Source organism: Corythoichthys intestinalis, chromosome 18 (genome assembly GCF_030265065.1).
Source record: "Corythoichthys intestinalis isolate RoL2023-P3 chromosome 18, ASM3026506v1, whole genome shotgun sequence".
NCBI lineage: Eukaryota > Metazoa > Chordata > Actinopteri > Syngnathiformes > Syngnathidae > Corythoichthys > Corythoichthys intestinalis.
The window spans coordinates 30,071,106-30,098,250 of record NC_080412.1 but is presented as its reverse complement, the minus strand read 5'-3'; the positions used below and the strand labels follow the sequence as shown (position 1 = coordinate 30,098,250).

The window sequence follows — 27,145 nt, the reverse complement described above, 5'->3', positions numbered from 1 at the left end:
ACTGCTGACCTCGACTCGGGACGTCGTGAGTCGGTGGGGAGAATACTTCGAAGCCCTCCTAAATTCCACCGACACGCCTTCCTTTGAGGAAGCAGAGTCTGGGGACTCTGAGGTGGGCTCTTCAATCTCTGGGGTTGAAGTCACTGAGGTGGTTGGTAAGCTCCTCGGTGGCAAGGCCCCGGGGGTAGATGAGATCCGCCCGGAGTTCCTAAAGGCTCTGGATGTTGTAGGGCTGTCATGGCTGACACGCCTCTACAACATCGCGTGGACATCTGGGACAGTGCCTCTGGATTGGCAGACCGGGGTGGTGGTCCCCCTTTTTAAAAAGGGGGACCGGAGGGTGTGTTCCAATTATAGAGGGATCACACTCCTCAGCCTCCCCGGTAAAGTCTATTCAGGGGAGCTGGAGAGGAGGGTCCGTTGGGAAGTCGAATCTTGGATTCAGGAGGAGCAGTGTGGTTTTCGTCCCGGCCGTGGAACAGTGGACCAGCTCTACACCCTCGGCAGGGTCCTCGAGGGTGCATGGGAGTTCGCTCAACCAGTCTACATGTGTTTTGTGGATTTGGAGAAGGCGTTCGACCGTGTGCCTAGGGGAGTCCTGTGGAGGGTGCTCCGGGAGTACGGGGTACCGAGCCCCTTGGTAAGGGCTGTTCGGTCCCTGTACGACCGGTGTCAGAGTCTGGTCCGCATTGCCGGCAGTAAGTCGAATTCGTTCACAGTGAGGTTTGGACTCCGCCAAGGCTGCCCTTTGTCACCGATTCTGTTCATAATATTTATGGACAGAATTTCTAGGCTCAGCCGAAGCGTTGAGGGGGTCCGGTTTGGTGGCCTCAGCATTGCATCTCTGCTTTTTGCAGATGATGTGGTGCTTTTGGCTTCATCAAGCCGTGACCTCCAACTCTCACTGGGGCGGTTTGCAGCCGAGTGTGAAGCGGTTGGGATGAAGATCAGCACCTCCAAATCCGAGACCATGGTCCTCAGCCGGAAAAGGGTGGCATGCCCTCTCCGGGTCGGGGATGAGATCCTCCCCAAGTGGAGGAGTTAAAGTATCTTGGGGTCTTGTTCACGAGTGAGGGTAGGAGGGAGCGGGAGATTGACAGGCGGATCGGTGCAGCGTCTGCAGTGATGCGGAGTCTGCACCGGTCCGTTGTGGTGAAGAAGGAGCTGAGCCAAAAGGCGAAGCTCTCGATTTACCGGTCGATCTACGTTCCTACCCTCACCTATGGTCACGAGCTGTGGGTCGTGACCGAAAGAACAAGATCCCGGATACAAGCGGCCGAAATGAGTTTCCTCCGCAGGGTGTCCGGGCTCTCCCTTAGAGATCGGGTGAGAAGCTCGGCTATCCGGGAGGGGCTTGGTGTCGAGCCGCTACTCCTCCGCGTTGAGAGGAGCCAGTTGAGGTGGCTCGGGCATCTGGTTCGGATGCCTCCTGGACGCCTCCCTGGAGAGGTGTTCCGGGCATGTCCCACCGGCGGGAGGCCCCGGGGTCGACCCAGGACACGCTGGAGAGACTATGTCGCTCGGCTGGCCTGGGAACGTCTTGGAATCCCGCCGGAGGAGCTGGCTGAAGTGGCTGGGGAGAGGGAAGTTTGGGCTTCCCTGCTGAAGCTGCTGCCCCCGCGACCCGACCCCGGAATAAGCGGAAGATAATGGATGGATGGATGGATGGATAACAATAAATCAACAAGATGGCATTAACATTCTGGATAACAATAAATCAACAAGATGGCATTAACATTCTGATAAAGCGATCCATGGATAGAAAGACTTAGTTCTTAAAAGATAAATATTAGTACAAGTTATAGAAATTTTATATTAAAACCCCTCCTAATGTTTTCGTTTTAATATAATTTGTAAAATTTTCAATCAAAATATAAAGTAGTAGCTAGCCATTGTTGATGTCAATAATTACACAATTCTCATGGTGCTTAAACCGATAAAAATCAGTCGCACCAAAGCGCCACCAGAGGGAGACAAAAAACGCAAGTAACAAGTGGCCATGACACTGTGCTGTCATTTTAATGTGAGCGGGGCATGTGCGTTAATTGCGTCAAATATTTTAACGTGATTAATTTAAGAAATTAATTACCGCCCGTTAACGCGATAATTTTGACAGCCCTACTAATAAGTTATAATAACCTGACTTTTAGTTATTCAATTGGTTTCAGAAATGGCTCATATGAAAGCTAAGACCCTCCCAAATGATGCTGAATGTACAAAAATATATTTGTTTCACTGAAAAAAGATTTATCATTTAATGAAGACATAAAGGTCAAATTTTGGAAAGACAAAAGTCTTGTCGCCTACAGAGTGTGAAAATTGAAAAAATGTACTTCAAATACATAAATATGTTACATAAGCGAATTAAGTAGTGGTGCTGTGAGATCCAAATTTAATATTTTGTATGACTTCCATTGGCTTGAAGGGCTGCATCCATGCGGTTCGGCAAGGATTCATACGATTTATTGATGAGGTCATCAGGAACAAAGAAAGCAGTCTTGCATGCCTCCCAGAGTTCATCAACATTCTTGGGTTTCGTCTTCCATACTTCCTCTTTCATCCTACCCCAGACATGCTCAATGATGGTGACTGGGCTGGCCAGTCCTTGAGGATCTTGATCTTCTTTGCCTTGAGGAACTTTGGGGTAGATATTGAAGTATGAGATGGAGCACCATCCTGCTGCAGAATTTGTCCTTTTTATGGTTAGGAATGTAAGAGGCAGCTAAGATTTGTTGATATTAGACTATTTATGTTGCCTGTGGCGCCGCCTTAAAGACTAGCAGCACATTCGACATATTTACCTAAAATAAATGCTAACTGCCTGTTTTTTTTTGTTTTTTTTTTGCTTTTAACCAAGAATCGAGACTGTTTTACATCCATACCTATAAAGAATTCAGGGATTGAAGCATTTATTCACAAGAATTTTCAACGGAAAAATCTCTATTTCCACTCGGTAAGCTTTGACGGAGATAGGCCTCCTATTAATAGGCCCTGCGCCCCGTCAATATATTATGAAGTCTATGATTAATGTCCAATAACAAGTTCCCTACATTGATTTAAACTAGGGCTGTCAAAATTATCGCGTTAACGGGCAGTAATTAATTTTTTAAATTAATCACGTTAAAATATTTGACAAAATTAACGTGCTCCGCTCAAACAGACTTAAATGACAGTACAGTGTAATGCACGCTTGTTACTTGTTTTTTGGTGTTTGGTGCCCTCTGCTGGCGTTTGGGTCCAATTGATTTTATGGGTTAGTACCATGAGTGAGCATGGTGTAATTATTAACATCCACAATGGCGAGCTACTAGTTTATTTTTTTACTGAAAATTTTACAAATTTTAATGAAACGAAAACATTGAGGGGTCTTAATATAAAATTTCAATAACTTGTACTAACATCGTTTAAGAAGTACAAGTCTTTCTATCCATGGATCGCTTTAACAGAATGTTAATGTTAATGCCATCTTGTTGATTTATTGTTATAATAAAGAAATACAGTACTTATGTACTGTATGTTGAATGTATATATCCGTCTTGTGTCTTATCTTTCCATTCCAACAATAATTTACAGAAAAATATGGCATATTTAATAGATGGTTTGAATTGCGATTAATTACGATTAATTCATTTTTAAGCTGTAATTAACTGAATTAAAAATTGTCATCGTTTGACAGCCCTAATTTAAACATGTCGTCAGTTTTGACCCGAGCCAACGGAGAGGCACTATTTAAGTGACTGGCTCCATCTAGTGTTAAAGCTGAGAAGTGCGACAGGATGAAGGCTTAATTCAAACTTCTTGTGCAGGCCGTGATATTTTAAATTAATTGCTGCGGGCAAACAAAAACTGGTACATAGGCCATAGTTTGGACACCCCTGCACTAGTGCTAGTTATGCTTCAGTGTATAATTCATGTGCAATGGCACATCTGAAATTTCACATCAATATGGGCAGCACGTGCTCTGAACAAAAGCTATTGTTGCAAATAACAAAATTAACAAACAAAAAGACTGACGGCAAGCAGATTATTCCATATTAGCTGTTTAATCATAAAAAATAATATGGAGACGATGACATCATCACATCCTGTGGACCGGATTGATACCCAGGATGTCGAAGCCTTTGGCCATGACGGTCGCCGTGGCTTCGCAAAGCAGCATGCGCCACATGTTCACCTTCACCACCTCACCTGCAGCGGAACATTTTTGCACATGTTTGAAAAATAAACAAAAAAACACATTTGCCAAAAGAATAAAGACAAGTCTTCCTATGAGGCCACGGGAAAACAGTCCCTTGGAGGTGGATTCCATGTATATTAGCCCTGCGGTGCTTAACAGGAATTAACATACTGAAACAGCTCAAAGCCTTAAGCGCAAACAACCCAGCAAGGATGAAACAACATTAACTGCCAAATTTCCTTGGATACCAGATCATTACACTGGTACTTGGACTTAAGGCTTTAATTTACTTCAAGCGTTTTAACTCAACACACTCGTCATTCAGTGCCGCTTCCTATTGAAAGCCTTTGAACATATACAGCATTTCACATCCTTCATCTCCAGTTTCAAGTACACGTCCTAGTACACACTGTCCTTGCCAGTAGGGCAACTTCATGATACTAGTATGGCTTCCATTAGTAGTTGTAGCACAAAAATCTCAACTACTGCACACTTTTGCCTCCGCTTGATAGTATCAAGTCGTCCTAGCTAGTGAAATCTGATTTTAATTGACATCCGTTTGAAGGATTTTTATTTTCATCTTCCTCCTAAATTCTTCAATAAGCATGGAAATATCACCAATAAGCCTTTTGAAAGGCGTTGTGCCTCAAAAAAGAAAAAAAACAAATAAATAAAACCCTACTTTTTTTTAGTTAAATATATATTTACCGTATTGGCCTGAATGTAAGACGGCCCTGATTATAAGACGGCCCCCTCTTTTTCAAGACTCAAGTTTGAAAAAACTTTTTGAACACCAAATTTTTATACAGAAAATAATTACAGTACAGCTGAAACATGATTATAACAATATATTTGAGTGTTATTTTGCCTCATTCAAATCTTAATATCTGAACATTTAAATATGTAAACTAAAGTGCAATCACATTTGTAAATGAATGGCTTGTTTTTTGTAATGTAAATAAACCAATCTATTGTGATAAAACTAGGGCTGTCAAAATTACCGCGTTAACGCGCGGTAATTAATTTTTTAAATTAATCACGTTAAAATATTTGACGCAATTAACGCACATGTCCCGCTCAGACAGTATTCTGCCTTTTGGTAAGTTTTACAGCAAGGCTTTTTGTGCTGTCTAACAGCGAACTCTTGTGGTCGCTTTGCGACATGGTTTATTGTTGTCTTGCCAGTTCAATATGGCTGCAGGACGTCTCGGGCTGACGCCTACGTTGTAATGTTGTGCTTATATGATCCTTGGACAAGATTTGTCCGCAAGTATGGTTGTTGTAAATAATGTACATATTATGTTAGTAAGCGAAATGTTATATTTTTTGTATGAGACGCTTTTTGTTTATGTTTAATGAACCTGTATAGCGTGCTAAGCTAACGTTGTTGCTAATGCAATGCTTGTGTACTTTTTTTTTTGTAGTTTTACGACGGTCTAAAGAGGACAATGGTTTGAGGCCATTTTATTAATAAATCAGATGAAAAAGAAAGAAGTCTGATTATTATGGCGCGTTCACTAGCTGTCTAGCTTTGGAAAAAGTAGATGCTTCGGAGTGAGGACAGCATAGACAGATTTAAATGACAGTAGAGTGAAATGCCCACTACAGTCCTTATGTACCGTATGTTGAATGTATATATCCATCTTGTGTCTTATCTTTCCATTCCAACAATTTATTTTACAGAATATATATATAATTTACAGAAAAATATGGCATATTTTATAAATGGTTTGAATTGCGATTAATTGCGATTAATTACGATTAATTAATTTTTAAGCTGTAATTAACTCGATTAAAAATTTTAATCGTTTGACAGCCCTAGATAAAACAAAAAATTGCAATAACTGCATTAACCATCAAAGTGAAGTCTAACTGTAACTGCAGTCTTGAAACAAATCTGAATAAGAAAAAACATTGTAATACAATAATGCAAACTGGTTAAACCTGAGAGTAGCTGAGATCTGTCATGACAGAACATCGCTTCAATGATATCTGGCGCCCTCTAGTGGCGTGAATGGGTATAACGTCTAGAGCGCGAATATAAGACGGCCCCCACTTTTTCAGTCTTATTTCAATGCAAAAAAAGCATCAACCATTGAGCATTGATGGGACGGAACCGTTCGAATTTTTAAAATTTCGATTCCATGTTTCGATGCCCGGATCGTCGAGTGGGGAAAAAAATGCGGTTTAAAAAAAAATGGGTTTAATTATTTGAAAATAATGTACTATTCTTGTTGTGTGTATAATCATAAAAAGATTAGACCGAACTAATCGTTTGAGTCTTAGGTCATCATTGTAAATTTGAAGCTTTCGTAGCATTTTTTTTTTTTAAATTGCCTTTCATAATCTACGTGCTTTAAAAAAAGATATCAGCTTAGGATATTGGCAATCGGCTGAAATTTTTTGGGCATTTGAAAATCCCCTATCGGTCAACCTCTACTCGTCGTCCATTACCTGTTTGTCGGTCCTTCTCCACGCAATAGCAGCTGTCGTAGAACTCTGTGAAGGTGGTGGCCAGCTCGTAGAGGTAATCGCACAGCGTGTGCAGCAGCAAGTCATCCAAAATCTTCTGCAGGATCTCAGGGAAGCGTAGGATGCACTTGCCCAACTTCCACTCCTTTTCGTGATCCAGAAGCACCTCGGTCGTCTCGGCCGCCTTCTTCAGGGATGCCTCATCTAGGTTAGCCAATCGAGCGATTGACCTATGGCCGAGAGGGTAAGTTGATGGTACGACCAGCGGGGCGTACGTGAACGGGGTTCTCACCGGATTCGGGTGAGGGCATAGAGGAGGTACGCCGCCGTGTTGCCGCGGTCGTCCAGCATCTTGTCGAAGGAAAAGACGTAGTCGTTGATGCGGTTATGCGACAGGTCGGCGTACTTGATGCAGCCGAACGCCACTGAGCGTTGGGCCTTTGTCAGCTCCTCCGGCGTCAGAACCTGGAAGATAAAAATGGGTAAACAACATGCTGCGAAATGTGGAAACTAATACTTTTTGCAATCACATTATCTGATTTGTGCTCGTGATCCATCTTCTGAACACTCGCAAGTTGGCAGGGAGCACACAAATCAATTAGCTAACTTTGCCTGCCTCGGGAACTTGACTCCACTCGTGCAATTTCCACAATGTAGTAATTTCTTTCTGGGACACGGAAGGAACCTTTGTCACCTTGTCTCGCTCTTTCTCCTTGAGTTTGTCCATGGACCTCTTCAGTCCCTCCTCCAGCAGGTCCATCAGCCTCACTGTGTCGCCAGAGCGAGTCTTAAACTTCTTCCTGAGGGGATAAAAATACAGGTTTGTTTTTCCAAGTTAGCCAGCAAAACAACCCGCTGCGCTCAACCAAAGCAAAACTGTCCTTTCTTGATGCTTGATGGGAGCACAGTAGCAGCAGGACTGACAGAAAATGATAGAATGAGCAGTTTCCTCCGAGGGCAATTATAGTATTCTGCCAGAAAGGGCTTCCACAATGAATTGAGTAATCGACAACAAATTGATTATCAAATGAATAAACTATTTTGATAGTCAATGAACAGTTTAGAGACAATTCGGGAAAAAAAAATCATATCCTCTTTTTTGAGCCTCTCTGTCAAATATGCACATACAGTAATTTTCGCAATATACAGTAAGGCACACCTGACTATAAGCCGCCACCCACCAAATTTGACACGAAAACTGATTTTGTTCATAGACAAGCCGCACTGGACTATAAGCCCCAGCTGTCCTCACTGTATTATAAGTTTCTGTCATAAGACTAAATGAACCACCATGAACCATTTAGCTGCAAAGCTTCATTACTTGAAGAAACTTCATTTGGCAATCACTGCTCCTTGGGGGAGACAGACAACCTCTGCTGCCACCTGCTGTCAACACTGTTGTTGTCCAACATACCTCCTAGCATGCACTGCAGCGCTACAGATGTAAATAACAATCAAAATTCATGTTCTGTGCTAATTATTTCTTCAGGTACTCTTCCAGTTGTTTCATTAATTGCTAGTTATGGTATTTGGCAAAACTTTATTTGACAGTGGCGCCATAAAACTGTCATTAGACATTCATAATTATGACATGACACTGTAATTGAGCATTAATGAATGCTTATGACAGATGTCTTTTAGTGTTATCCGGCAAATTATCTCGCTTTTGAATAGATGTAAAAGATCCAAAATGTACATATATGGAGTTAGTGACATAACAGACCAAAAAAAAAAAAGAGGGGTATTTTATGTTTTTTATTTTGGGTTTTCAATTAGAAAAAAGAACAAGCACTATTTTTTTCTATCTTTATCTTAAATGCATTTACATTTTTGTAATAAAGGGTAAGAGCATTAAATATTCTATTTTATTTTTTAAAGAAGTGTCTATTATACAGTGATCCCTTGTTTTTCCCAGTAATGAGGACTAGAACCAGCAGCGATAAGTTAAAAAAAAACAAAAAATGCGAGATAGAGTCCCCCCCCAATAAAACCAAACTTTGTTTGTGTGTGTTCAATGTATTTATTCAGATTTAACATTGGAAAGACATGCATATAAGACATGTCTTTTTTTCCCCCAAAGTATATATTTTTCAAAAAATATGTATATATATATATATTAGGGCTGTCAAACGATTAAAATTTTTAATTGAGTTAATTACAGCTTAAAAATTAATTAATCGTAATTAATCTCAATTAATCGCAATTCAAACCATCTATAAAATATGCCATATTTTTCTGTAAATTATATATATATTCTGTAAAATAAATTGTTGGAATGGAAAGATAAGACACAAGATGGATATATACATTCAACATACGGTACATAAAGACTGTAGTGGGCATTTCACTCTACTGTCATTTAAATCTGTCTATGCTGTCCTCACTCCAAAGCGTCTACTTTTTCCAAAGCTAGACAGCTAGTGAACGACGCCTTAATAACTAGACTTCTTCCTTTTTCATCTGATTTATTAATAAAATGGCCTCAAACCATTGTCCTCTTTAGACCATCGTAAAACTACAAAAAGTACACAAGCATTGCATTAGCAACAACGTTAGCTTAGCACGCTATACAGGTTCACTAAACATAAACAAAAAGCGTCTCATACAAAAAATATAACATTTCGCTTACTAACATAATATGTACATTCTTTACAACAACCATACTTACGGACAAATCTTGTCCAAGGATCATATAAGCACAACATTATCAGCCCGAGACGTCGTGCAGCCATAATGAACTGGCAAGAAAACAATAAACCATGTCGCAAAGCGACCACAAGAGTTCGCTGTTGGACAGCACAAAAAAGCCTTGCTGTAAAACTTACCAAAAGGCAGAATGCTTTCTGAGCGGGATATGTGCATTAATTGCGTCAAATATTTTAACGTGATTAATTAAAAAAATTAATTACCGCACGTTAACGCGATAATTTTGACAACTCTAATATATATACAGTGTATCACAAAAGTGAGTACACCCCTCGCATTTCTGCAGATATTTAAGTATATCTTTTCATGGGACAACACTGACAAAATGACACTTTGACACAATGAAAAGTAGTCTGTGTGCATCTTATATAATAGAGTTAATTTATTCTCCCCTCAAAATAACTCAAAATATGGCCATTAATATCTAAACCCCTGGCAACAAAAGAATTATTTTTAAACAAGTATAAAAATGCTTGTCTTTATTAAATGCTTCACTGAGTGAGTCCACTCAAATCCGCTCAAGCTGCTCACTTCCACACAATGAGTTGCCACAGCAACTATTTCACAAGCTCAACGATGATTGACGCATGCAGCGCTTTGAAGCTTCAGGCAAGCATCTGAGGCAAGATCAAACATTAAACATCTGTCAATCATCGTTAACTTTAATAAGCAACTCCAGTGCACCGCCTGACGAACAAAGAGCAGGGAGCGGCAGGGAGAGTGAGACTACGCCCTCGGCTCGGGACAGCTCATCTGTATTTTTCTTGTTTGTTTATTTTTTAAATAAAGGACGAAACTAAATACAGTGATACCTCAGCTCACGAACATAATTGGTTCCCAGAAAGTGTGTGTAAGGCGAAAAGTTCGTCTTCCGAACATTTATTTTCCATAAGAAACCATTAAAATGAGAATAATCCGTTCCCAGGTCCCCATAAAACATAATTTTCTACTAAATAAGCCTTAAAACTACACAAAAATATACCTTATTTTCTTTAATGTCTTCTTAGGCTTAACACTAGCCTGTGGTGGGGTCTTTTTCGGTCCCATAATAGCAAAAGTACACTCAATATGGTCCAAAATGTCTATCAAACACAAACCACGTCCGCACTCAACGAAAGGGAGGGGACGAACTGGGACGCCGCAAGCGTGCGTCAGCTTCTCGTGGCGCTGTTCGACCGCGTGGTTTGGTTCATCCGCCGAAAACTAGTTTGTCAGCAGAGACTATCTGCTCGCGAATTTAATGTTCTTGAGGCGAAAAGTTCGTGAGCTTAAGCGTTCGTGAGCTGAGGTATCACTGTATTGTCTTATTTCTGTAGTTCATCTTTTGTCTACGACTGTGGAAATTATATTCAAATTTTATTTTAGCAAGGAACATGTAGTCGATCCGCATAATTTACTATCAAAACTGTCCAAATACAATGACGTATAATCATTGCTTTTGGATACTTATTTTGAGATTTACAGGGTATCTAGGGGTACTTAAAGGGTTCATTCCAACCTGTATTGTCACACCCGTAGTTGACATCATGCTGGAAACAAACTTTTAAATGCACTATAACGGCGTTTGCGCTTACTTGTCTTCACCTAGCACCACCCCAAATCCAGCGTGCTCCACCCTGGTCACTTGGGGGTCATACCATCCAATCATCCTTGCGGCTGCGAACACTACTTGAAAGTGGGTACCCTGAGATTAAATAACAGACAAACACATTCATATTTTTGTTCACTTGAGATTTACCACACTACTATTGACTCACCTGCCCACTGTCCACCACGTAGATGATGATGTCAGCTTTCTCGTCAAAAAGGCGCTGGCGTAGTGCAGCCAGATCAGAAGTGTCGTATGTGTAGCCACCGTCAGATTTGACGATGGTCAGCGGAATGGACTGTCCGGGGGCGAAAACGATCTTGCGGCCCTCGTCCATCTCTGTCAGGCCTAGTGAGAGGAAAGAAAAGGAGAGACATGTATGATGGAAATACAGTAGTACCTCGAAATACAATCACATCGACATACGATCCTTTCGACACCTGATGTAAAATCCGACTCAATATTTGTCTCGATGTAGGACAACACGCTCAAAATACGACGATTTAAGACCGTCGCAATTTCACTGATTTCCCGCAAGACGGATGCACGGCGGATTTTCCTGTGAGAGACATCAACATGGGTCCCAAGAAGATTAGTGCAGGTGGTGAAAAAGGTGACGCTTACCATTGAAATTAAGATGGAAATGATAGAAAAATATGAGCGTGGTGTGCGCGTGGGTCAACTGGCTCGACAATCCAGCCGAAATATATCTAAGAATCTGGAGCCTGGTGGACGACTCTGATAATAATTATTATTATTATTGTAAAATCGACAAGGAAGTCATCAGCTTTGTCAGGTTTTTAATCATTTATTTCAGAACTTGTGCAACACACAGGGCTGCTGTCCGCCGTCGCCGATGCCAACAACAACAGAACATGAAAAGTAAAAACTCTACTACACCGGTCTCTCTGTCGTCAGTCACACGATACGTTCACGAGCAGCTGGCAAAAGCATTATTATTATCATTTTGTAATTTCTATTTGTATTTATAATTTATTTGTTTTGTTATGTGTAATTGCTATTTATAGTTGGAACTGCAGTATTTATGAAGGATTTGGTGTAGGTGTTTGGGCTGTGGATCGAATTAAACGAATTATAATGTATTCTTATGGGAAAATCCTGCTCGACATACATTTCGACTTACAAACAAGGTCCTGGAACGAATTAACTTCATATGTAGAGGTACCACTGTGGACGTGGAGACGTTGGGAAAAGTTGAGTAGGAAAGAACGAGGCAACATTGCTCCCTAGTGGCCATCTCACACTACTGCAAATATTACAACTCAATACAATTTATATAAAAAATAACAAAAATACAAAAAGTCTGTATTTTCTAACTGACGTTGGACAATTTTCTATCGCTCAATACCCAACTAACATCAATTTCTCTGGTTGAGATCAGGTTTTTATGTTGATGTTTTATTAGACAATAAATCTTTTGATGGGTTTTACTCTTCCGCCTAGAAACTGCAATCTGAAAACATTTGATTGCAGGGGTTGGAAATATTGGGAAAATTCCAACCAATTATTTGTAATTTGGGAATGGGTTGTTCTCACCTTTCTCCTCAAACTCCTTTACTACATCCATCATCAAGTCCTGGTAGAAGGACTCCCCCCGCTCGATTATCTTCACATCCAGGCAGTCATAAACTTTCTGGAACTCTGAAAAGCACAACAATGTTAGTTAGGTACACCCTGGACTGGTTGCCATCCAATTTCATGACATATTGTATAGACAAGCAACCATTTACAGGCATAAAGCCACCTACTTGCATGGACAATTTCATATACAACCCACATCAGTAACAAAGGATTCAAACCCTGAACCTCTTCAACTCGGAGGTAGGCGACTTAACCATTAGCGCACAGTTTTGCCCTCAATTTTACACAACTTTTTTTGCCAAACTTAATGCATAATTAAATACATAAATGTGACAATTATTACTTCAAGACTGTTTTTATTACCGGTAATGTATTATATTTCTATTTTGTATTTAAATGTTTTTCTACATTCATACCACACATTTCTTTATTTTTTTTATTTGAATCTTTAATGATTTATTTCATCTTTAATTTCTTTTCATTTTAACATTTAATGATATAAATTTTGACTTGAAGTTCAGTTCAGGTTTAGTTAATTTCATTTTTAATTATCTCTGGCTGTATTTAATTATCTTAAAAAAAAAAAAAAAAAAAAAAGACTCTTTAAAAAAAAATTTTTTTTTTCCTTCTAATTTTGAAACTAGCTCCCTTGCACATAATTAAAGTTTTATTCCTTTCTACCACCAATTTGTGATTTAACAGGTGCAAAGCAATGTAATTTCTACAGAAACGTCAGTAGTGGGAAACAGTGATTTAAGAATTTTAGTTTTTTTTTTTTTTTTTAAATTAACGCTAACCTTGTACAGAAAGCTTTTATTGTTGTATAAAATATTCCATATCTTCTCCTTTTCCTTTCGGCAAATATTGTTCAATTTTTTTTTTTTTTCAGGCTCGTCCAAGGAACAAATTTGTAAGTGATGTAATCTTCTGTCCTTCCCATGATGGTAAAAAGAACACAAGCTTCACCTCTCCTGGAAACGTCACAGATGAGCGTCCAGGCTTTGATGAAGTCCGGTTCTTTACTCTGCAGTCGAACCACACACTGATACGCTCGCTTCTTGAAGTCTTCATCTTCATCAAAACGCTTCTTGGACTCCTGGAGGAGACAAACGATTAATCGAAACTCGTCGAGCATCGGTTTATGGCTATTAAAATTTGAAGACGGACCTTGTAGAAGGCCTGCAAGTCTCCGATGGGGGGCGACACAGTCAGGTAGTTTGGGAATTTATCCTGAAGGTGCGCGATGAGCATGCCAAATTGCGTGCCCCAGTCACCGACGTGGTTCAACCTTGGCAGAAACCAATCATCAAGAATGTGCCAATACTGCATATGCCAAGCAATGCCGCGTATTTTGTCATTGACTGCATGCTCAAAAACTATGTTCAACTACAAACCTTAAAGTAAAAGTTCGTTGGTTGAGTTTACTCTGAAATTACCGTGTATAGGTTACAATTTTTTATACTAAAATGTTCGCCAAAAATGCAGGTGTGACCTATACGCCAAACATGCTGTCCTCGCTCTGACCAATTCCCAACTTAGACCTTCGTAAAACTGAAAAGCAAACAACTTAGCAAGGGCTGCATACAGAGAAGCGATGCTCAAAATAATCTACAAATGTCTAATATAAAAAATACAAAATCTCGTAAAACAACAAATATATGCACTGTGTGCTGGATAAACAGTATTTATGAACAAAACTTAGCCCAGGGTAGGAATAAAGACCAGCAAATGTGCCGGCAGGGTCGAAAACCAGAAGTGGTTTTTGCCACATGGCAAAAAAATGCCAAATGGCAAAAAAAAATTGGCCACATGGCAAGAAAAAATTTGCCACATGGAAAAAAAAATTGCCACATGGAAAAAAATTTTGCAAAATGCTACACGGCAAAAAAAAAAAGAAAAAATTGCCACATGGAAAAAAAATGCCACATTGCAAAAAAAAGTTGCCACACGGCAAAAAAAATGCCACATGACAAAAAAAAAATTGCCACATGACAAAAAAAAAGCCACATGCCAAAAAATTTTTGCCACATGGCAAATACCACTTTTGGTTCTAGCCGTCTCTCCAAATGTGTACGTCATGCAGCCAGCTTGGCTTTTACAACAATGCCGCCTAGCGAACTCAAGAGGGTACTCTAGGATAGCGCAAAAAAACCTCTGCTCCTTTCAGAATTTTACCAAAGGTAGAATACCCATGATGATGGGGAAGAGATAAGACAGTTAAAGAAACAAAAACTAAAAACTGAATACAGTGGTACCCCGACATACAATCGCTTCAACACACAATCTTTTCGACAGCCGACATAAAATTTGACTCGCCATTTGTTTCTGCTTGAAATACAACGATTTATGACAGCGCCGCAGTTTCTTTGTTTTCTCCCAAGACGGACGCACAGTGGATTTTCTTGCGAGAGAAATTACTATGGGTTCCAAGAATGTTAGTGCAGGTGGTTAAAAAAGGGAAAAGGTGAGGTTTACCATTGAAATGAAGATGGATGAGGGTGGTGCGCGCGTCTATGAACTGCCTTGACAATACTGCCGTAGAACGTCTACGATCTCGACGGTTCTCCTCTGTTCGCCAGTCTTTATAAGTTAAGGTGACAATTATTATTGTGGTAACATCGCATTGGGTCGTCAGGTTTTTAATCATTTATTTCAGAACTTGTGCAACACAACACGCCTACTGCACGCCGCAACTGAACAAAGTGAAGGTAAAAAGTCCTCTCTCACTCGGTCAAGTCAGCCACGCAAAACACATCCGCCACATTAGAACCCAAATCTTTACATTATTACAGGTATTATTATTATTCCGATTTTTATTCATAAATTATTCGTTTTGCGCTGTGTAACTGGTATTTGCAATAGTACCAGCAGCATTTATTAAGGATTTAGTGTAGGTTTTCAGTAGAGGTGTGCAAAATTTCCGATTCTTAGATTATTCGCGATTCGGCCGTGGAAGATTCGAGAACGATTCACAAACATCCAAATTCCGATTATTGAAATATGCCAAGTAAAGCGAAAGTACAACACACTCAGCGTGCCGCGCGGACTTCGGGACGGAACGGAGCGGGAGTAGCTAAACATTATGCTTCTCATTAACCGGCCCCTCGGGTAATGCCAACGCTCAACTCACGGCTCTAGCTCAACTCATGCCACGAGATAAAAAAACACAACAACATACCTGACTGCTGCCGAAAAGCTGCTACAAGTACAGCTAAGCTACATAATGTTACGGTAGATATCATTTATATAGGACTAGATGGATTATAGACTCGGTAGCGGTAGCAGCACATCTGCAAAAAGCTAGATGCGGGCGTTAGTAAACGGCCGCCATCTTAAAGCAGTAAACTTCCCTGCAATGCTGTTGTAGCGAACCTTCCAAGCAAACCTAATTAACTTTTTATCTAAAATACTCCTAAATCGGTAAAAAATTGACTTGAATCTATCTTTAAAATAGTTTTAAAACTTTCACATGTCAAAAGTAGACAAAAGGGAAATTATGGAATAACGGGAGCAATTTTAACAACTTTAACGGTTGATTCACAACATTAAATTAATTGAATGTAGTTTAAAGCTGCTGATACAGAATGGGGACTGGAGTTTTTTAATTTAATGTTATTTTTGTATATTTGTTTACTGCTATATGTTAACTTGATACTGAAATAGTAGTTTGGTTTAGCCTGAGAGTATTTTTGAACAATTTTGGAACTAATGTACAAAACTTTATTTTATTAAAAATAAATAAATAAATAAATAAAAAAAAGGAGGGGGGTGCATCAATAATCGTTTTATAATCGAATCGGAGCCTCTGAATCGTAATCGTAATCAAATCGTTAGGTGCCCAAAGATTCCCAGCTCTAGTTTTCAGGCTGTGGAACGAATTAATGGAATTATAATGTACTGTATTCTTATGGGAAAATCCTGCTCGACATATGACCATTTCCATTTACAAACAACATCCTGGAATGAACAAACTTTGTATGTACAGGTACCATTGTATATCATATGTACCACATTGGCATTATGTACTTATAGTTGTGTATTATGTATGTAAGTTGTTACTAAATAAAAATACACTACAGTATTGAAAATATAGTCTTAAAATCGTAAAATGTTTCAGGTTTTATTTGTTTGTCATATTGGGCTAAAAATCTCCTGTACTGTGCTTTGACTTATATGAAGGTCAACCTAAAATACCTACTTTTCAACCACAGGGTTGCGACCTATCTGCCAGTACGACCTATACGCGAGTATAAAAAGAAGATTATAAAAATTTATTTTTTTTTTTAAATCTGTATAACGTCCGCCTCACAGTTCTGAGATTGTTGGTTCAATCCTCATGTGTTTGTTATGTTCTCCACGTGCCTGCATGGGTTTTCTGCCGGAACTTCACTTTCCTCCCACATCCCAAAAACATACATGTTAGGCTAATTGAACACTCCAAATTGTCAGTAGATGTCAGTGTGTGTGTGTGAATGGTTTTTTGTCTTTATGTGCCCTCCGACTGGCTTGTAACCAGTTCAGGGTGTACCCTGCCTCCTGCCCATTGTTAGCTGGGATAGGTTCCAGCACCCGCGCAGATAAACGTTTAAGAAGATGTATGAACGAACAAACATTCAACGAGTCTGCTTTCGGTAGAACGGCTCACATATAATAACAAAGATTCCTTTTCCACCTACCTAACCACGTCATAGCCCAGGAACTCAAAGAGTCGACACATGCTTTCCCCAATGATGGTGGAGCGCAGGTGTCCTACGTGCATCTCCTTGGCAATGTTGGGGGATGAAAAGTCCACCACCACCTGAACGACACACACACATACAAGGTGTTTTGAAGGTTCAAGATGTTGGAAGTAGTGGTGATGACATGGAAGAGTGGAGTTACCCTTTTCCTTTGAGCGAGCGGAGGCGGTTGCACACCATTGACCAGAAGGTTGCTCAACAGCTTGGACACAAACGATCTCTTCAGGTGGATGTTGATGAAGCCTGGACAGGTCAAGCTTAGCATCACTGAAGATGCTTAAATCATTTGGAAGTTTCTAAGGCTGCTCTGCTGTAAATTCCAAGATTGTACATTAATGGAATTAGACCAGGGGTATCCAAACCTTTTGCAAAGGGGGCCAGATTTGGTGTGGTAAAAATGTGGGGGGCCGACCTTGGTTGACGTCCTTTATGTAGAACAATATATTTAAGCACATTTTAGCAAGCCATTCTGTGTGTCACATTTGCTTTATTATTTTTTTTAATTAATAATATCAACAATCTCGCCACTAGCCTTTGTGGCGTTCTTTCGGTTCTCGGGTTCTCGCGAAATACTGCTGCTGTGAAAATAAATTAGCCTCAAGTTGCTTTAATTTCTCGCTATGTATCTTTCCCTGTAATCTTGTCGTACATGTCAGCGTCTCTTGTTTGGTAATATCACCTCACATTGAACTTTAAAAACAGCGACTGTCTCTTTGCAAATGAGGCAGACACAGTTGTTGCGTATTTTAGTGAAGAAATAGTCCAATTTCCACCTATCCCTGAAGCGTCGGCCGTTGCAGTCAACTTTCTTTTTTGTGTTGTCACCATTTTAGAAAATTGGGAGTTAAGGGTCACATGGCCTAATGTTGCCAAGAGTGCTGCTGCCTTTTAGTAGGTAAATGAGGAGCAGCATTTAGTGTGTAAGCTACTTCAGATGATGGTAGCAGTACTGCTGACCAATTTATTAAGTCTGTGCATGCCAGACATTGATTTTATGACAGAGGCTGGGGGCCGGATGAAATTTGACCAGGGGCCGCATATGGCCCCCGGGCCGGACTTTGGTCATGTCTGAATTAGACAAAACATCCAGTAGATGGCAGCAAAGCAACAATTTGGTGCCAAAAAAGCCATCACACTTCAGACTGGGCGGCAAGTTTAACGATGATTAACAAATTTGTGTCTTTGATTGTAGAGCTACAGAGGTTTCTCTGGCCAGATCAAAGCTACAAATCTGTCAATCATCATTAACGTTAAGTACCAAACGCCAGCTGCACTGGTGGCTTAGAAAAACAGTTTGGTCGCACTGCTTAGCTTAGCTTGGAGAACATTGCGATGGTTATGTTCAATTGATATATTGTGTAGGCCTAATTTCTAAATGATTAATAGCATGTTAAAGATGTCAAATACTAGTATGTTAGAATAGTCATTTTCTGCCTCATACATTGCAATTTAAAAACAAAACCGTTTTGGTAAACAATATGTAATATTACAAAAATTACTCTGCTTACTTTTAAAGATAAAATCCTGTAAAATGACTGGCACTTGAGTTGTCGTCTTTTCTCAAAATTGTAAAACTGACCAAGAAAAAAATGAATATGTCCAGCATATGATGTTTATCGTACCTGGTCCTGCAATTTCAGTCTTCTGGATGAGTTCGTTTCCTGGAATGTTCTGCATAATCTTCTCTGCGATATCTCGAGGGTTGACTTTCATGCCTTTGGCTTTCAACATCTGCCAACGGATGGAAAGAGAGACCACAGTTAAAGCTGCTTTCTGGTTGCCAAAACGATTGTAAGTACTAGTACCGTAATATTCGGACTATCAGGCGCACCTGACTAAAAGCCACCACCCACCAAATTTAACAAGAAAACGCATAAAACCAAATGAGCCACCAGAAAACTTTGAAACAATTGGTTGCAAAACTTCATTGCTTCAAGACGCTTCATTTGGCCATCACTGCTCCCTTTGGGGAGACAGTCAACCTCCTAGCATGCATTGCAGCGCTACGCATGTAAATAACAATAAAAATTCAAGTTTTGTGCTAATTATTTTTTCAGTTACTGTTCCAATTGTTTCATTAATTGCTACTTTTGGTACTATTGTAACACTTTATTAGAACATGGTGCCATAAGACTGTTATAAGAGCATCATTATCATGTTATGACACTGCCATAAGCACTAATGAATGCTGATGACGGATGTCGTTTTGTGTCATCTGGCAAATTATCTCACTTTTGAATGGATGTATAAGAGCTGGACATTATGTTGCCAGACACTTAATGACATCTGTCATATGCATTCATTAATGCCCATGATAATGTCATGTCATAATTATAATGGTCTTATGGCAGTCTTATGATGCCACTGTCAAATAAAGAGTTACCTAGAAACAGTGTTACTGTAATCTGATTACTTTCTTTCAGTAACGAGTAATCTAAGGCGTTCATTTTTCTAAACCAGTAATCTGATTAAATTTAGTTTCCTTAGTGTCTGTGCTTTACTATTTCATTATTGCCTCATAACGTATGTAGAATGAAGACAATTGTAGTCATGTACGAAGAGCATTTTCTGATAGAAAATGCTAGAAAAGTTCCAGGTGCGTGTTTCCATGGTAACACCTACTTCCTACCTCCTGTTTTGGTCTCGAGTCACATGCGCTAAATGTTGTGTGACTGAGAAAGTCTTGTCAAGGCGGGTGCACATTTGAGGCGAGTGTTGAGATGTGCGAGGGAATGTCGATCTGTGTACATCCATGAATGAGCGCATTTTTCATTCATTCTGGAGGGTATCAGGCATTAAACCTACACTAAATCGAAGCTTAAACGTTATGTGAAAAATTCAAATCTTCCCCTTTAAATTCAATTACATCCGATGACATTTTTCTGTTGTCATTCTTACGTTGAGGCGGCAAATTAAGAAAATTGGTAAAAACTTTTAAAGTAACTTAGTTACTTTGATAATGAAGTAATCAGTAAAGTAGATTACTTTTCAGGCTTAGTCAGTTATCAGTAATTACTTTTTGAAGTAATCTGTGATAACACTGCCTAGTAACCCGAATAAATAAACAAATAAGCCGCACTGGATTATAAAACGCAGGATACAAAATGACGGGAAAAAAGTAGCGGTTTATAGTTTGAATATTACAGTACTGTATATTGAATGTGAATGAAAAGGTCTGTCTACCTGTGCCATGGCCATGGCACTGTTGCACTGGTAGTCTCCAAACTTGGCCTGCTGGTTGGGTGTAACGGAGAGCGGTGGACTGTCAAGCTCAGGGCAGGCAGCCCGGATCGCCAGGGAAAAAATGTCCTGCAGTCGCTGGTTGATGTTCAACATGGCAGTCCCGCAGTGGGGGGCTTCCTCCTCCAAACTCTGAAGACATGTGCAGTGACAGCCTCGTTTATTGCCAAGTTTTAATTTATTTTTATGCACGTTTTGATGGCTTCACTAATAAGGGTGGGAACCTCTGGGTAACCCACGATACCATACGCGGTAAAAGGCTCATGATCTCACGATATGGCAAGACTCCAATTATCGAATGTGTGAATCCTCTGGCTTCAGTGTCACTGACGGCGCTAGACGGCCAATCCAGTCAAAATGAATGGGATGTCTAGCGCCGTCAATGGCAGCCAGTGAGCTAATGTAGACCTTATTCTAATGGAAAATTTTGGTAGATGCCTTTTGGTTCCTTTTTTTTTCTAAACAGTAACGCCTAAAACGATATATCGATTCTTGGGTGGAGCATATCGATAACCTTTTGGGCTACAAAGTATCACGATATATAAACTTTTCAATACATTGTCATCCCCCTACTCATTAACGTGAATGTCAAACGAAGCTGGACAATTTCAACATATAGTTATAATGTGTATTAAATGTAATGAAGCCATTTCAATTAATGCTTATTTTACTTAAATATTAATTAAATGTATTTAACTATGACTCAATATAAATGTATTTATGGCTACATTTTATTATCTTGTCAGAGGTTCATAGTTATATTATGCGGACTACATTTATTTACCGGTAATTCATTTGTTCGCATGTATTTTGAAACATGTTGGTATTAATAATTATCTTGTGGCATGCTGCTGCCAAGTAACTACGTTAAAGTGCATATGCAATTACAAACAAGTGCTGCAACGATTAATCAATTAACTCGAGTAATTCGATTAGATGAAAGATTCAAATTAAATTTTGCTGCTTCGAGTATTCGTTTAATCGAAGTGCCATTGTAATGGCTTGTTTTGAAAGTGCTTACATTTAGTTTTATTGATTTGGGTGGATACACTGCCCTGTAGTGGCAACAGTGAATATGACAAATCATTTCACGTGGCTGAATGCAGCTGCTCCCTGTTAAGACCAACATAAGCTAAGTTTTTGTTTGAGCGAATGGTTTGTAATGCATTTGTAATTTATAGATATATTTAGCCGTTTTTTGTGGGAATATGTGTTTGAACAATTTTTTAAGAGCATTGTTAAAAAAAAAAAAAAAAAATTGTTGTACTTAGATCTTTATCATTTTTTATACCTTTTAAGGCTCAGCTAAGGTATTTTATATTCTTAATTTTTGTTATCCGATGACTCGATTATTCAAACCAACTGCTTCATCGATTAATCGACTACCAAAGTAATCGACAGCTGTTGCACTATTACATACTTCAATCAACTATTAATGAATTATAAAACCAATTGCAATTTTACTTAATACAACATATACTTTTTAAGATGTTAAATACACTGATTGAGGCAATTAATACAGATTACAGAATGTAGAATGTATAAAATCATGGTTCTTTCATCACTTTCAATTGATTGATAGAAAATGCATTTAAAAACAAAATGTGACAACTTTTGAGCTTTTCATATCCAAAAGACTCGTTTTCCTCCTAACCCTTTTGAGGATGTTGAGGCGGTACTGCAGTTTGCTGTTTTCCTCTCTTAGCACATCCAGACGACAAGAAGACAGATTTGACTTCTGAGAGTTCTTCAGGCTTTCCAGCTCAGCGGACAGATTCTGAATCTCGCATTCCTGAAACAAAACATTGCAATCAGATTATCAACGTATCGTAAGCATATATAATTCACCCGTGTACAGGAGGTTACCGATCAATAATCACATTTAATCAGTTTTATTGAGGTCAAGAACACTTATCAAGATCAATGTGTATCAGAATGAAACCAAAAGTCAAATTTTCTACATGCAACAAAGCGAATTCTATAGTACAGAGGTGACCAAGATAAAAAACATTTATATGTAGGAGCAGTAACACTCGTAAGTCAAAAGACAAAGTTTGTCGTATCGTTTTTAACTCAAAGGTAACAAAATTGTGCTACTTCTAACCTACAACAAAGTCCGACTCAGGTGCTGTTAGATTAAATTTGATAGTTCATTGATAAGGAAGGTTGTAGAAGTAAAGGTGAGCCACTCTTGGGAGTACTGGTTTGAGAACTTGAATGACACCTCTTTTATATCTTGAGGGGGTCTGTAGGGCTTTGACCGACACTAATTAACTTTGAGGAGGGCCACACAAAAGAACTACAAATGTGCTGACTGCTTTCCGGAATACGTCACTTTTCCTTTCCATTATAAAGACGGAAATCGATGCGAACACGTTCACGCGAGTTCTGCAAAGATGGCAGAGCAACAAAAGAGACAGTTTCGTCTGAGGAGACAAAAAAAAGACGATTTTATGGAATTCCGTACAAAATCAAACGTCTTATTTTCAACATCGTCATTTGCAATTTCTAGCCACAACTAAATTCACTACTAGAGGCGTGCGAAATTTCTCATTTTTAGCTTATTCGTTATTCGGCCATGGAAGATTCGAGAACGATTCACAAACATCCAAATTCCGATTATTGAATTATACCAAGAAAAGCAGAATTAAAACACAGTCAGCGCGGTCTTCGGGACGCAATGAGGAGCAGACCGAGAGTGACTATCATGTTCAACTCATACAGCTAGATAAAAATCATAATACCTTGGGTTGAAAACAATAATACCTCATTGCAGCAGACAGCCCCTAAAACAGCTCCGAGTTGCTAGTTGCTACAAACATAAGGCCACGTAACGCTACGGCAGATATCACATATATGTAGAACTAGATGCGAGATGACAGATGACGGCTGCGGCATTAGAACATGTAGAGAACTAGATGCGAAATGACAGACTTGCCGGCGTTAGTAAACAGCTGCCATCTTAAAGCAGTAGACTTGACTGGAAGGCTCTGTTGTAGCGAACCTAATTAACTTTTTATCTAAAGTACTCCTAAATCGGCAAAATCTTGACTTGAATCGATCTTTAAATGACGAAACAGTTTTAAAACTTTCACGTCGAAAATAGACAGAAGGGAAATTGACTCATTTGCTCCCAAAAATGTATAAATACGTTCTATTTTTAATTGTTTCAGTGTCCCAAAGACGTATTTATACGTCTTTGACGTTTTTTTTGTTGTTTTTTTTTTTTTACAAGAGACATCTCTGGGTTCTGATTCAATTTAGCTCCAAAGCACAAAGCTGAAAATCCATTTTAAAGCAATAAAACTGGCCACTGGATGGCAGTAGCGCATTTGGTAAGACCCGCAACCAGATTCAACAGCAACAAACGGCTGGGCCGCACGGCCGGGGCGCTGGCGGAAGACGACCGAATGGAGAACAACCTAGAGGACGCCCGGGATGCCAAGCGCTGGACGACCGAGCAGAACGACCGGGACCACCAATGCAGCGGACGATGCCGTTGAGTCCGTGCTGCTCGCCGAGCAGACCCGGCAGAGACTCAAAAAATCCGTCTTTATGAGACAGGCGGCGATGAGGGAAAAGTTTACTCGGCTCTCGCAGCCACAACAGCGTCATCTCTCAGTTAGTTATTTGTAAATAAATTGTTACTTTGCCATCAAAAGCTTTATTTGTCTTGTTGTTCATGTTATTTTGTAAAAGGAAAACATTATTCAGATGTTTGGCATGTAACTAAAGCAAAAAATTGCTTTGTTAAAGTCAAAGTTATGTTTGAAATGTATGCTTACACAAAAAGCTCAATTTCTCTGTTTTTTCATGAGAAATTGGAAAATTGCTCAAACTAAGCTACTTTCTAATGCTGAGTTCTAAAGAATGGAAAAAGATATGAACTTACTTTTTTTCCTGCTGAAGGAGTTTAATCTTTCTTTTGGTGGTTCCATGTTTATATAGCAATAGAACAGAATTTTCTGTGGGCCTTGCAAAATCAGTCAAAATCCAGTAAAACGGCCGGGAGCGAAGGGGGTTGCACCAGTGAAAATGGCTGGGAGTGAATGAGTTAAGGAATAACGGGAGCAATTTTAACAACTTTAACGGTTGATTCACAACATTACATTCATTGAATGTAGTTTAAAGCTGCTGATACAGAATAGGGACTTGAGTATTTTATTTACTGTTTTTAACTGTTAACTTGATACCGAAATAGTAGTTTGGTTTGGTTTAGCCTGAGAGGATTTTTGAACAATTTTTAAACTAATGTGCGAAACATTAAATGCGAGGGGGGGTATATCAATAATCGATTTATAATTGAATCGAAGCCTCCGAATTGTAATCGAATCCTTAGGAGTCCAAAGATTCCCACTAGGGATGTTCCGATCATGTTTTTTTGCTCCCGAGCCAATACCGATCGTTTTACTGTATCTGCCGATCCCGATATTTCCCGATCCGATTGCTTTTTTTTTGCTCCCGATTCAATTCCAATCATTCCCGCTAATTTTTCCCAATCATATATATTTTGGCAATGCATTAAGAAAAAAATGAATAAAACTCGGACAAATATATACATTCAACATACAGTACATAAGTACTGTATTTGTTCATTATGACAATGAATCCTCAAGATGGCATTTACAATATTAACATTCTTTCTGTGAGAGGGATCCACGGATGGAAAGACTTGTAATTCTTAAAGGATAAATGTGACTTTGTATATTTTGACTAAATATTGCCATCTAGTGGATTTTTATGAGCTTTCAGTAAACGATACTGTAGCCATGCCCAAATGCATGATGGGAAGTGCAACCATGACTGTGCGTCATGGTACCAATTGATATATCTTCTCAGCATTGTGGAATAAAATAGGGCGTAACGAAAAAGATCAACTACAACCTTTCTTCCCCACATTGCTTCCCACGATATTTCAAATCGTCGAGAGAGGGATTGTAAGGCTTTAGCCAATTAAAAAAAGGCTTCAAAGGCTGCCAAAATTCTCTCTACTCATTTTACGTTGCCTTTTAGCTCAATGTGTACGTAATACGGTGCTATTATAGATTGAACGCGACAATGTGCGAGTGGGTAGTGCAGCGCATGCGTTAATTGCGTTAAATATTTAAATGTTATTACCGCCATTGACTCGATAAATTTGACAGCCCTACTTTAAGCCAAAACTCAAGACTGTGGATGAGTGTAGGACATTTTGTCTGTAACGTTAAATACAATTAGAAAACAATTTAATTAAATATATATATATATTAAAAAAGGCATGTCCGATATTTTTTTGCCGATTCCGATACTTTGAAAATGACGTGATCGGACATCTTTAATTCCCACCTCTATTCATAACCTCATTACTATTCATCCTTCACACAGCCGCTCGAAACAGAAATGTTGTTCAATCTATCTGGAGCCAACCAAGCAAACATGATTTTACGACACTGTGCACTGGAACTTATGGGAAACGCATTCATCCTTAAGGCAAAACACTACCACTTTTGTCCACATGCGTCGCTAAAATCGACCAAAACTTACCTAGTTACCTAGTGTTTCTTTAAGCAACTGTACCATTGTACTACCGTTTAATATGAAGCATTGATACAAATAAGTAGGAATGTAACGGCATATAAAAAATTTGGTAACGGCATATATAAAAATTGACTCGTATGCCAAACAAATAGAATAACATGGAATAGAATACAATAGAAAGCCTTTATTGTCATTGTAGAGCGATATTTAAAGATTCGCCATTAGGTGCATCATATAATACAATAGCAAAATTAAGTCGTGATAGAATATGCTGGTTTCTGTCAGACCTGCGTCAACCGAGCTGCTTTGGCTATGGGGGGCATAAATGTAGCCAGCCGGGTCTCACCTGCTTCTGCAGCCGCGTCGTGTACTCGGTCACGCGGTCTCCGTCCATTCCGAAGCACCGTAGTTATGGCGAAAAACTCTGCGATTAAGTTACCCACGAGTGTAGTCGCGTGGCTGATGAAACAAACTCCCAACAGCGGCAAAAAAGGAAGCAGATGACAGCATTTTCCGCTTTACTTCCGGGAAAGGGCAGGGAATCAACGATATATTAAATAAGTAGAAGTATGATGCACTCTGCGAGTCAACGGGGACGTGTGTCGTCACTTGTCGGCCATTTTGCGTCAGAGCCGCTCTTGAAAACTTTTCAATTAGATTTTAAGCAAATCAGCTATGCTATGTAAAAACATAAAATATATCAATAAATACTGAAGTAATGAAATACACATAGATCATTTTTCTATATTATTTGACTCCAAAATAAAGGTATACATTTAATCTCAGGCATAAATAGAGCACAAATACATTAGCATAAAACAGCTTCAATAGAATAATAAATGTGATAAAATTATCAATAATTGTAATAAATTAATTTACATCCTGCTTAATTATTAATGCACCACATGTAAGTACATAATATCAATAATCAATCAAATCAATATTAAATGAAAAACTGGTAGTTATATAAAATGCTTGGATATTAATTCCTAAAAAGTTTTTTAATAAATAGTTGCTTTTTTAAATAAAATATAGGAAACCTGTATACCAAAAATAAACAGCTATGTTGATTTAAAAATAACAACAATAACCAGACCGTTACAA

At 39.1% G+C, this 27,145-nt stretch overlaps 1 protein-coding gene across 1 annotated transcript; it reads right to left on the bottom strand.

Annotated features, from left to right (window-relative positions):
• Positions 1–4,018: 4,018 nt before the first annotated feature.
• Positions 4,019–26,553, bottom strand: rars1 (arginyl-tRNA synthetase 1). The gene is made up of 15 exons (XM_057820066.1): positions 26,388–26,553; positions 22,179–22,316; positions 20,468–20,656; positions 18,907–19,015; positions 17,427–17,527; positions 17,222–17,343; positions 13,713–13,833; positions 13,512–13,641; positions 12,501–12,605; positions 11,113–11,291; positions 10,930–11,039; positions 7,344–7,449; positions 6,942–7,114; positions 6,632–6,879; positions 4,019–4,188 (listed from the first exon to the last, which is right to left on the bottom strand). Exons 1-15 carry the CDS (start codon positions 26,433–26,435, stop codon positions 4,079–4,081), a joined length of 1,989 nt encoding a protein of 662 aa, XP_057676049.1. The 5' UTR covers positions 26,436–26,553; the 3' UTR covers positions 4,019–4,078.
• Between the last annotated feature and the right edge of the window lie 592 nt (positions 26,554–27,145).